The sequence below is a fragment of the Lonchura striata genome, chromosome 36 (assembly GCF_046129695.1).
Source record: "Lonchura striata isolate bLonStr1 chromosome 36, bLonStr1.mat, whole genome shotgun sequence".
Taxonomy (NCBI): domain Eukaryota; kingdom Metazoa; phylum Chordata; class Aves; order Passeriformes; family Estrildidae; genus Lonchura; species Lonchura striata.
The window spans coordinates 1,503,304-1,515,405 of NC_134638.1; the positions used below are offsets into that span (position 1 = coordinate 1,503,304).

At 60.9% G+C, this 12,102-nt stretch overlaps 1 protein-coding gene across 2 annotated transcripts; it reads right to left on the reverse strand.

Moving 5' to 3' along the window:
- Window positions 1-83: 83 nt before the first annotated feature.
- TAFAZZIN (tafazzin, phospholipid-lysophospholipid transacylase) lies at window positions 84-10,843 on the reverse strand. 2 transcript variants are annotated; one of them, XM_077789749.1, is made up of 10 exons: window positions 10,697-10,843; window positions 9,291-9,419; window positions 8,042-8,087; window positions 7,129-7,214; window positions 5,613-5,693; window positions 5,030-5,071; window positions 4,005-4,067; window positions 2,821-2,873; window positions 1,975-2,052; window positions 84-246 (listed from the first exon to the last, which is right to left on the reverse strand). In XM_077789749.1, the coding sequence occupies exons 1-10, from the start codon at window positions 10,803-10,805 to the stop codon at window positions 115-117; spliced, it is 819 nt and encodes a 272-aa protein (XP_077645875.1). In that variant the 5' UTR covers window positions 10,806-10,843; the 3' UTR covers window positions 84-114. The 2 variants fall into 2 exon arrangements, with proteins under 2 accessions (XP_077645875.1, XP_077645876.1); XM_077789750.1 differs by having other exon boundaries at window positions 5,613-5,755; window positions 7,104-7,214.
- Window positions 10,844-12,102: the final 1,259 nt, after the last annotated feature.

Genomic DNA, 12,102 nt, shown 5'->3' on the forward strand with positions numbered 1-12,102 from the left:
CAGAACCACCCAGTTGTGGGGCAGAACCCCAAGTTGCGAGGTAGAACCCCAAGTTATGGGGCAGAACCCCAAGTTATGGGGCAGAACCCCCCAGTTGTGGGTCAGAACCATCAGCTATGGGGCAGAACCCCCCGGCTGTGGGGCAGGGGGACCCCGCTGTGGGGTGGGGTGCAGGGTCCGGGCGTGGCCCCGCAGCGCCTCGAATTCCCTCTGGACAAAATCGGTCAGGGCCTTGCGGAGCTCCACCTGTGGGGCAGAGCCACCGAGCTGTGGGGCAGGGCGGGGATCTGTGGGGCTGGGATCTGTGGGGCTGGGATCCAGAGATCTGTGGGGCTGAGATCTAGGGGTCTGTGGGGCTGGGATCTAGGGATTTATGGGGTTGGGATCTTCTGTGGGGCTGGGATCCAGGGATTTATGGGGATGGGATCTGGGGATCTGTGGGGCTGGGATTGAGGGATTTATGGGGCTGACATCTAGGGATCTGTGGGGCTGAGATCCAGAGATCTGTGGGGCTGGGATCCAGGGATCTGTGGGGCTGGGATCCAGGGATCTGTGGGACTGGGATCTAAGGATTTATGGGGTTGGGATCTGTGGGGCTGGGATCCAGGGATTTATGGAACTGGGATTTTGGTGTCTGTGGGGCTGGGATCCAGAGATCTGTGGGGCTGGGATCCAGGGATTTATGGGGCTGGGATTTTGGGATCTGTGGGGCTGGAATCGAGGGATCTGTGGGGCTGGGATCCTGGCGTTTATGGGGCTGGGATTTTGGGGTCTGTGGGGCTGGGATCCAGGGACTTATGGGGCTGAGATCCAGAGATCTGTGGGGCTGGAATCTAGGGATCTGTGGGGCTGGGATCCAGGGATTTATGGGGCCGGGATTTTGGGATCTGTGGGGCTGGAATCCAGGGATTTATGGGGCTGGGATCCAGGCGTTTATGGGGCTGGGATTTTGGGATCTGTGGGGCTGGAATCGAGGGATCTGTGGGGCTGGGATCCAGGGATTTATGGGGCCGGGATTTTGGGATCTGTGGGGCTGGGATCCAGGGATTTATGGGGCCAGGATTTTGGGATCTGTGGGGCTGGGATCCAGGGATTTATGGGGTTGGGATCTAGGGATCTGTGGGAATCTATGGGGCTGGGATCTGTGGGGCTGGGATTTCATGCTCAGAACCCCCCCCCCAAATCTATGGGTCAACCACGCCCAAATCCATGGGGCAAACCCCAAATCTCGGGGTCAGAACCCCCCAAATGTGGGGGTCCCACACCCAAATGTGGGGGTCTCACCCACCGTGGGGGTCCCACACCCACTTGGGGGTCCCACACCCAAATGTGGGGGTCTCACCCACTTGGGGGTCCCACACCCAAATGTGGGGGTCTCACCCACCGTGGGGGTCCCTCCCCACACCCACTTGGGGGTCCCACACCCAAATGTGGGGGTCTCACCCACCGTGGGGGTCCCACACCCACTTGGGGGTCCCACACCCAAATGTGGGGGTCTCCCCCACCGTGGGGGCCCCACACCCACTTGGGGGTCCCACACCCAAATGTGGGGGTCTCCCCCACCGTGGGGGTCTCACCCACTTGGGGGTCCCACACCCAAATGTGGGGGTCTCACCCACCATGGGGGTCCCACACCCATTTGGGGGTCCCACACCCAAATGTGGGGGTCTCACCCACCATGGGGGTCCCTCCCCACACCCACTTGGGGGTCCCACACCCAAATGTGGGGGTCCCACACCCAAATGTGGGGGTCTCACCCACCATGGGGGTCCCACACCCATTTGGGGGTCCCACACCCAAATGTGGGGGTCTCACCCACCGTGGGGGTCCCACACCCTAATGTGGGGGTCTCACCCACCGTGGGGGTCCCACACCCTAATGTGGGGGTCTCACCCACTTGGGGGTCCCACACCCAAATGTGGGGGTCTCACCCACCGTGGGGGTCCCACACCCAAATGTGGGGGTCTCACCCACCGTGGGGGTCCCCTCGCTGCGCAGCCGCTCCAGGAGGGGCCGGGCGCTGAACGGGCGCCCCACGACCACCGTGATGTGCTGGGGGGGGGAACGGGGTCAGGGGGAGCAGGGACCCCAAAAACCCATAGAAATGTCCCAAAAAATCCCCACACAGATCCCCAAAAATCCCAGAGAAATCCCCAAAAAGAATCCCATAGAAATCCCACAGAGATCCCCAAAAAGAATCCCAGAGAAATCCCAAAAGTCTCACAGAGACCCCCAAAAAGAATCCCATAGAAATCCCAAAGAGAGCCCAAAAAAAATTCCAGAGATCCCAAAAGTCCCACAGGGGCCCCCAAAAAGAATCCCATAGAAATCCCACTTAGATCCCAAAAAATAATCCCAGAGATCCCAAAAGTCTCACAGAGACCCCCAAAAAGAATCCCATAAAAATCCCACAGAGAGCCCCAGAATCCCAGAGAGGTCCCCAAAAAATGCCACAGAGATCCCCAAAATCCCAGAGATCCCAAAAAAAAATCCCACAGAGATCTCCCAAAAAAATCCTAAAAAATCCCAGAGATCCCAATAAATAACCCCATAGAAATCCTAAAAATCCCACAGAGATCCCAAAAATATCCCATAGAAATCCCAGGGATCCCCAAAAAAATCCCAAAACCCCCCAGACCCCAAAAATCCTCCTAGAAACCCCAATCACAGCCCCCAAAACCCCCGAAAGACCCACCAAAAAATCCCCCAAAATGCCCCTGAAGACCCCCAAAATCCCCCCCAGAGACCCCAAAAATCCCCTAAAGACCCCAAAAATCCCCAAAACCCCAAAAATCCCCAAAATCCCCCCAGCCCCCTCACCTGCCCCACCCGGGGCACGTAGGGCCGCTGGTTGGGCAGGACATCGCTCATCCCTGGGGGGGAGGGGGCACAAAATGAGGGGGGGGTACAACTGTGGGACCCCCCCCAATATCGGGGACCCCCCCCCAATATCGGGGAACCCCCTCATGGCCATAAAATTCCCCCCCGGTCACCCCAAAACCTGTTTGGTGAACCCCCAAAATCAGCTGGGACAGCCTAAAACCCACCAGGACCATCCCCCCCAAAAAAATCCCCCGAGACCCCCCAAAAACCTTCCCAGATCCCCCCCAAATTCCCCCAGGACCCCCCAAAACCCCTCGGTGCCCCCCAGACCCCCATGGGACTCCCCAAAATCTTCCCCCTGTGCCCCCCAAAATCCCCAAGACCCCTCCCCAGTGTTCCCCAGACCCCCCAGGACCCCCCAAAATCCCCCCAGTGTCCCCCAGCCCCCCAAGACCCCCCAAAATCTTCCCCTGTGTCCCACAAAACCCCCAAGACCCCTCCCCAGTGTTCCCCAGACCCCCAAGACCCCCCAAAATCCCCCCACTGTCCCCCAAACCCCCCCAGACCCCTCCCCAAAATCCCCCCAGTGTCCCCCAGCCCCCCAAGACCCCTCCCCAAAATCCCCCCAGTGTCCCCCAGCCCCCCAAAATCCCCCAGTGTCCCCCAGCCCCCCAAGACCCCCCAAAATCTTCCCCTGTGTCCCCCAAAACCCCCCAGACCCCTCCCCAAAAACCCCCCCAGTGTCCCCCAGCCCCCCAGGACCCCCCAAAATCTTCCCCTGTGACCCTCAGGACCTTTCCTGTGTCCCCCAAAACCCCTCCCCAAAAACCTGCCCAGTACCCCCCAGCCCCCCAAGACCCCCCTGGCACCCCCAAAATCTTGCCCTGTGTCCTCCAAAACCCCCCAGACCCCTCCCCAAAACCCCCCCAGTGTCCCCCAGCCCCCCAAGACCCCCCAAAATCTTCCCCTGTGACCCTCAGGACCTTTTCTGTGCCCCCACAAACCCCCAAGACCCCTCCCCAAAAACCCCCCCAGTGTCCCCCAGCCCCCCAAGACCCCCCTGGCACCCCCAAAATCTTCCCCTGTGTCCCCCAAAACCCCCAAGACCCCTCCCCAAAAACCCCCCAGTGTCCCCCAAGACCCCCCAAGACCCCCCAGGAGCCCCCCAAAACCCCCCTCACCCCCGTGCCACAGCGGGAGGATCACGGGGTCCCGGCGACACTCGGCCAGGAGGCGCCCGATGCCTGGGGGGGATTTTGGGGGGATTTTGGGGGGATTTTGGAACCCTGGGGGGGCTTTAGAACCCCAGGAGGAATTTGGGGAGGGGGTTTAGGGTGGCCCAGGGGGGGTTTTGGGGTGATTGGAGGGGTTTAGGGGGGTCTGGGGGAGTCTTTAGATCCCCTTGGGGGGAATTTGGGGGGGATTTGGGAGACGTTTTGGGGGTCTCGGAGGGGTTTGGGGGATTTTTGGGGAGGATTTGGAACCCCAGGAGGGATTTGGGGGGTCTCAAAGGGGTTTGAGGGGGTCTGGGAGGGGTTTAGGGACATTTTTGGGGGGGCTGCAGAACCCTGGGGGGGGTTTGGGGGGGCTTTAAAGCAAATTGGGGGGGTTCTTGGGGGGTCTTCAGAACCCCAGGAGGGATTTTGGGGACATTTTGGGGGCTCTGAGGGGTCTGGGAGGGGTTCAGGGGATTTTTGGGGGGGCTTGGGAATCCCAGGAGGAATTTGGGGGAAGTTTTGGGGGTCTCAAAGGGGTTTGGGAGGTTTTGGGGGATCTGAGAGGGGTTTAGGAGATTTTTAGGGAGATTTTGGGGGGTTTTAGGAGGTTTTTCGGTGGGATTGGGGAATTTTGGGGAGAGTTTGGGGGAGTCTGGGGGGATTTTTGGGGTTCCAGGGTTTTTTTTGGGAGGTCTGGGGTGGGATTTGGGCTTTTTGGGTGGATTTTTTGGGTTCTAAGAGGTTTTTGGGGAGCTCTGGGGGGGATTTTGGATTTTTTTTGGGAAGTCTGGGGCAGGATTTGGGGTTTTGGGGGGATTTTTGGGATCCCGGGAGATTTCTTTAGAGAGTTTGGGGTGGGTTTGGGGCATTTTGGATTTTTTGGAGGGGATTTTTGGGGTCCCGGTGGGTTTTTTGGGGGGGTCTGGGGTTGGTTTGGGATTTTTGGGGGATCCCGGGGGGGTTTTGGGGGTTTTTTTGGGGGGTCTCACCCCACTTGAAGCGAGCGACCTCCTGGCCCAGGTTCACTTTACCTGTGGGGGAAATGGGGCTGGGGGGGGTTGGGACCCCCAAAATCCCCCCAGGGACCCCAAAATACCCCCAGAGACCCCAAATTCCTCCAAGGGACACCCAAGAACCCCCAAAATCCCCCCCAAGGACCCCAAAACCCCCGCCAGGGTCCCTCAAATTCCCCCCCAGGGACCCTAGAATCCCAAGGACCCCCAAAATCCCCCCAAGGACCCCCAAAATCCCCCGCAGGGACCCCCAAAATCCCCCCCAGGGACCCCAAAATCCCCCCCAGGGACCCCAGATCCCCTAAAAACCCCCAAAATCCCCCCTGGGACCCCCAAAGTCTCCCCAGGGACCCCCAAATTCCCCCACGAGGAACCCCCAAAATCCCCTAAAACCCCCCAAAATCCCCCAAGGACCCCAAAAATCCCAACTGGGACCCCCAAAATCCCCCCCAGGACCCCAAAGAACCCAGACAGGGACCCCCAAACTCCCCCCAAGATCCTTCCCAGTGCTCCCCAATCCCTCCCAGTCCCTCCCAGTCCCTCCCAGTGCTCCCAGTACCCTCGGGGAACACGTGCACCCAGTCTCCCTGGTTGAGCTTTTCCAGGATAAAATCCATCCCCCGCTGGTAAACGCCGTCCCCTGCGGCACCAGTTTGGAACTGGGAGCCTCCCAGTATGGACTGGGAGTGACCCAGTGCCCCCCAGTTTCCCCCCCTACCCCCACCCAGTACAGATTATAAACAGCCCAGTCCCTCCCAGTGCTCCCAGTTCCCCCCAGTCCCTCCCAGTGCTCCCAGTCCCTGTCCCAGTGTTCCCAGTTTCATCCCAATCCCTCCCATTCTCCTCCATTCCAGTCCCAGTTCCTCCCAATTTGTCCCAGTCCCCTCCCAGTCCACTCCCAGTTTGTCCCAGTCCCCCCATTCCCCTCCCAGTTCTCCCCAGTCCCTCCCAGTCCCTGTCCCAGTGTTCCCAGTTTCATCCCAGTCCCTCCCAGTCTCTTCCATTCCTGTCCCAGTTCTCTCCCAATTTGTCCCAGTCCCCACCCAGTCCATTCCCAGTGCTCCAAGTGCTCCCAATCCCATCCCAGTTTGGTCCCAGTCCCTCCCAGTCCTTTTCCAGTCTCTTCCCAGTCCCCCCCAATATTCCCAGTTACCGCAGCACACGGGCAGCGCCCTCAGTCCCCTCCCAGTCCATCCCAGTTTGGTCCCAGTCCCTCCCAGTCCCATCCCACTCCCTCCCAGTCGCTGTCCCAGTGTCCCCAGTTTCATCCCAATCCTTCCCGTTCTCCTTCATTCCAGTCCCAGTCCATCCCAGTTTGATCCCAATCCCATCCCAGTCCATCCCAGTCCCCCCCAGTGCTCCCAGTTACCGCGGCAGACGGGCATGCAGCACCCCCAGTCCCATCCCAGCCTATCCCAGTTTGATCCCAGTCCCCCCCAGTCCCATCCCAGTCCATCCCAGTTTGATCCCAGTCCTGCCCAGTTTGGTCCCAGTCCATCCAAGTCTGATCCCAGTCCCTCCCAGTGCTCCCAGTTACTGTGGCAGACAGGCATGCAGCACCCCCAGTCCCATCCCAGCCCATTCCAGTTTGATCCCAGTCCATCCCAGTTTGATCCCAGTCCCTCCCAGTCCCATCCCAGTCCATCCCAGTTTGATCCCAGTCCATCCCAGTCCCATCCCAGTCCTATTCCAGCCCATTCCAGTTTGATCCCAGTCCATCCCAGTTTGATCCCAGTCCCTCCCAGTCCCATCCCAGTCCATCCCAGTTTGATCCCAGTCCCTCCCAGTCCCATCCCAGTCCATCCCAGTCCCATCCCAGTCCATCCCAGTTTGATCCCAGTCCCATCCCAGTCCATCCCAGTTTGATCCCAGTCCCTCCCAGTCCATCCCAGTTTGATCCCAGTCCCATCCCAGTTTGATCCCAGTCCCATCCCAGTCCTATCCCAGCCCATTCCAGTTTGATCCCAGTCCATCCCAGTCCTATTCCAGCCCATTCCAGTTTGATCCCAGTCCATCCCAGTTTGATCCCAGTCCCTCCCAGTCCCATCCCAGTCCCTCCCAGTGCTCCCAGTTACCGCGGCAGACGGGCACGCAGCGCCCCAGGCTGAAGAAGAGTGCGTGCAGCTCCCGCGTGAAGCAAATGTCAGCGGCCGTGGGGGTCCTGGGGGGCGAGGAAATGTGGGGAGGGGGCGCTGGGACCCCCAAATCACCCCAAAAATATCCCAAAAGTACACCTAGAGACACCCCAAAAAATACCCCAAAAAATACCCCAGGGACACCCCAAAACCAGCCTAGAACCATCTCATAAATACCCCCAGGACACCCCAAAAATACCCCAAAAACATCCCCAGGACACCCCAAAAATACCGCCAGGGACACCCTAAAAATACCCCAAAAAATACCCCAGGGACACCCCAAAACCAGCCCAAAACCACCTCATAAAAACACCCAGGGACACCCAAAAAACACCCCCGGGACACCCCAAAAATACCACCAGGGACACCCCAAAAATACCCCAAAAATGCCACCAGGGACACCCCAAAACCAGCCCAAAAATAACCTCGGGATACCCTAAAAACAGCCCCGAGACACCAAAAAAGAGCCCAGAGACCCCCAGAAAAACCCCCCAGATTTCCTGGGGGTACCCCAAAAACACCTCCAGAGACCCCCCAGAATTCCCTGGGACCCCCTAAACCTCCCCAGACTCTCCAGGGACCCCCCAAATCCCTCCCAGGACCCCCCAAATCCCCCCCAGGACCCCCCAAATCCCTCCCAGGACCCCCCAAACCCCCCCAGGACCCCCAAACCCCCCCAGGACCCCCCAAACCCCCCCCAGGACCCCCCAAATCCCTCCCAGGACCCCCCAAACCCCCCCCAGGACCCCCCAAACCCCCCCCAGGACCCCCCAAATCCCTCCCAGAACCCCCCAAACCCCCCCAGGACCCCCCAAACCCCCCCCAGGACCCCCCAAACCCCCCCACCCCCTACCAGCGCATCCTGGGCAGGTTCCAGACGTGTCGCAGCTTCAGGGACCCTGGGGGGGTCACAGGGGTCACAGGGACCCCCAAAAACCCCCCAGGGATGCCCCCAAAACCCTTGGACCCCCCCAAATTCCCCAGACAGCTCAAGAATACCCAAAGACCACCCAGGACCCCCCCCCAAAATTTCTCCTTCAACCCCACTGGGGACCCCCTAAACCCCCCAAAACCCTCCAGATCCCCCCAACGCCCCCACCCAGGACCCCCCAAACCTCCCTGAGACCCCCCAAACCCCCTCCAGAAACCCCAGGGACCCCCCAAAACCCCCCAGTGCCCCCCCAGCCCCTCTAGGAACTCCTCGAGACCCCCCAAATCCCACTGAGATCCCTCTAGGACCCCCCAAAACCCTTCAGATCCCCCCAAACCCCCTCCAGACCGCCCTAGGATCCCCCCAAACCCCCCTGAGACCCCCCAAATCCTACTGAGATCCCTCTAGGACCCCCCAAAACCCTTCAGACCCCCCCCAAACCCCCTCGAGACCACCCTAGGATCCCCCCAAACCTCCCTGAGACCCCCCAAATCCCACTGAGATCCCTTAGGACCCCCCCAAACCCCCTCCAGACTGCCCTAGGATCCCCCCAAACCTCCCTGAGACCCCCCAAACCCCCTCCAGAAACCCCAGGGACCCCCCCGAAAACCCTGCAGATCCCCCAGTGCTCCCCCAGCCCCTCTAGGAACCCCTCGAGACCCCCCAAATCCCACTGAGATCCCTCTAGGACCCCCCAAAACCCTTCAGACCCCCCCCAAACCCCCTCCAGACCACCCTAGGATCCCCCCAAACCCCCCTGAGACCCCCCCAAATCCCACTGAGATCCCTTAGGACCCCCCCAAACCCCCTCCAGACCGCCCTAGGATCCCCCCAAACCTCCCTGAGACCCCCCAAATCCCCTCCAGAAACCCCAGGGACCCCCCCCAAAACCCTGCAGATCCCCCAGCCCCTCTAGGAACCCCTCGAGACCCCCCAAATCCCACTGAGATCCCTCTAGGACCCCCCAAACCCCCTCCAGACCGCCCTAGGATCCCCCCAAACCCCCCTGAGACCCCCCAAACCCCCTCCAGACCCCCCAGTGCCCCCCCAGCCCCTTCAGAAACCCCTCCAGACCCCCCAAATCCCACTGAGATCCCTCTAGGACCCCCCAAACCCCCTCCAGACCACCCTAGGATCCCCCCAAACCCCCCTCGAGGACCCCCCCGGGTACCCCAGAGGTGGGGGTCGTCCATGCAGGAGGCGTGGTTGGACAGGGTCAGCAGGGGGGTCCCGGGCCCCCTCCTCTCCACCAGCTCGTGCAGCACCTCGGCGTTGTGCACCCGCAGCCGGTTCAGGTACCCTGGGGAGGGGTCCCGGGGGGTTTTGGGGGGCTCCTCCAGGGGGTTTAAATGGCTTGGGGGGGTTTAGGAGGGTCCTCAGGGGGTCCCAAGGGTGTAAAGAGGGAGTTTGAAAAGTTTTGGGGGATTCCCAGAGGGTCTTAAAGGGTTGAAGGAAGAATTTGGGGGCGGACTGAAGAGTTTTGGGGGGGTCCCCAGAGGGTCCTAAAGGGTTGAAGGAGGAATTTTGGGGGGGTCTGAAGAGTTCTGGGGGGGTTTGGGGAGGTCTTAGAGGGGGCTGGGGGAGTCCCCAGGGGGTCCCAGATGGGCTGGGGCAATCTCGGGATTCTAAAGGGGTTGCAAGAGGAATTTGGGGGGGGGTCCTGAAGAATTTTAGGGGTCCTGGGTGGTTTTTGGGGGTCCTCGAGGGGTCTGGGGGGGATTGGGAGAGTCCTCAGGGGGTCCTAAAGGGGTTGGAGAAGAAATTTTGGGGTGTCTGAAGGGTTTTAGGGCTCCCCAGGGGTCTTTGGGGGGGGTCTGAAGAGTTTTGGGGGGTCCCAAAGGAGCTGGGGGTCCCTAGAGCTGTTTGGGGAGGGGTCTCAAATATATTTTGGAGGGGGGGGGGGTCCCGAGGATCTGAAAGGATTTTGGGGGGTCCCAAAACTATTGGAGGAGGGGGGATCTGAAATGAAAGGGATGAGACAAGACCCCCCCCCAAATTGGGGGTGACGGGGGGGTCCAGGTGCGATTTGGTGGGGGTCCCCCTCAGAACCCCAGAATTTGGGGGGTCTCTCCCCTCAGATTTGGGATTTGGGGATGGATTTTCCCTCAGAGCCGGAATTGGGAGGGATTTTCCCCTCAGAACCCCAAATTTCTGGGGGGGTCTCTCTCTCATAACCGGGATTTGGGGGGAATTTTCCCTCAGAGTCAGGATCTGGGGGGGGGTCTCCCCTCAGAACCGGGATTTGGGGGGATTTCCCCCTCAGAACCCCAAATTTCTGGGGGGGTCTCTCCCTCATAACCGGGATTTTGGGGGGATTTCCCCCTCAGAACCCCAAATTTCTGGGGGGGTCTCTCTCTCATAACCGGGATTTTGGGATGGATTTTCCCTCAGAGCCGGGATTTGGGGGGGATTTTCCCCTCAGAACCCCAGAATTTGGGGGGTTCTCCCCTCACACCCGTGATTTGGGGGAGATTTTCCCCTCAGAACCCCAGAATTTGGGGGGTTCTCCCCTCACACCCGTGATTTGGGGGGGATTTTCCCCTCAGAACCCCAGTTTTTTTTGGGGGGGTCACTCACGGGTCCACACGCAGCTGTAGGTGCCCACCAGGCCCGTGACCACGCGGCTCGCCAGGGCCCAGCGCCGCGACGGCTCCGCGGGGAACGGCCACTGCACGGCCAGCGGCATCCTCGGGGGGGGCACCGAGCCGCGGCCCCCCCCGGGACCCGCCGGGACCCCCCAAAATCCCCCCAAAATCCCCCCAAAATCTCCGGGCCGCGGTGCCCGCCGCGCTGCCGTAAAGCGCGCCGCACGCGCCTGGGGCTGTCGTACAACCCGCCGTCAAGCGAGGCGCGCTCCGAGCAGCGGCACGAAGGAGGGCGCGGGGGGGGGGGGATTCGGTGCTCACGGAGCCGCTTCGGAGGCACCGCGATCCCCCCGGGGTCCCCCCAAGACGCTCCGGGGACCCTCCCGGGACCCCCGGCCCGCTGCCGTAAAGCGCAGCGCTCGTCCCGCTGCCTTGTCGCAAATTCAGCGGGCGGGAAAACCCGGCCGCGGGCGGAGCGGCCACGCGCTCGCCACGCCCCTTTTTGTGCGGCCACCCAATCAGCGTCCGCCCCTGAAAGGCGGGCTTCATCGGGGAGCCCAAAAGCCACGCCCCGTTTCCCCAAAACCAACCAATCACATCGAAGGCCACGCCCCCCTCCGCGCCCTCCGGCCTCAGGGCGACGCTCGCCGCCATTTGGGCGCCAGGCGGTGCCGCGGCAACTTCGGCTCGGGCCCGGCCGCGCTCCCCCGGCCCAGCCGCGGCCCCGCGGAGCTCCTCAGGCGGAGGTGGAGCGGGACGCGCAGGTAGGGCCGCCCCGGTGAGCTTTTTTGCGGTTTTCCCCGCTTTTTTCCCCGTTTTCCCCCTCAGCTCACGCCGTTGTTCCCTCAACAGGGTCCCCCCGCGGCGGCCGCGGCCGCCATGGCCGCCGTGTGGCAGCAGGTGCTCGCCGTGGACGCGCGGTGAGCTCGGGGTGGGGTTTTTTTGGGAGGGTTTTCGACACCTGGGGGGGTTTTTTGGGGAGGGGGGTGCTCCTACCTGGATGCGGAATTTTGGAGGTACTCGGGGCACCTTTTTGGGGGATTGTCACACCTGCGCCCATTTTAGGGTGGAATTTGTCTGGTTTTGGGTAAGAATTAACGCATTCCTCGCTTGCTTCACCTGTCCCAGATGTGTGACCTGCCACCCCCCACAGGTGCCCCAGTTCCGCATCCCTGGGTCCATTTTGGGGTGGAATTTCTCTGGTTTTCTGTCGAATTAAACCAATTTCTCACCTGTCTCAACTGTCCCAGGTGTGCAGCATAATGCACAGCACAGGTGCCCCACTTCTGCACACCTGGGTGTATTTTGTGTTGAATTTTTCTGGTTTTGTGTAGAATTAGCCCCATTTCTCACCTGTGGAAAAAATGACGGGAGACAAGTCCATTCTATAATGTCAAC

Excerpts from the sequence above, each read along its gene's own strand:
- TAFAZZIN (XM_077789750.1), bottom strand. The coding sequence starts at position 10,805 with ATGCCGCTGGCCGTGCAGTGGCCGTTCCCCGCGGAGCCGTCGCGGCGC. Across the intron at positions 5,756-7,103 it reads TGGGAGCACTGGGAGGGACT|GGGGGCACTGGGTCACTCCC; the intron begins GGGATGGGACTG and ends GGGGGGAAACTG. Across the intron at positions 4,068-5,029 it reads GGTCGCTCGCTTCAAGTGGG|GCATCGGGCGCCTCCTGGCC; the intron begins GTGAGACCCCCC and ends AATCCCCCCCAG.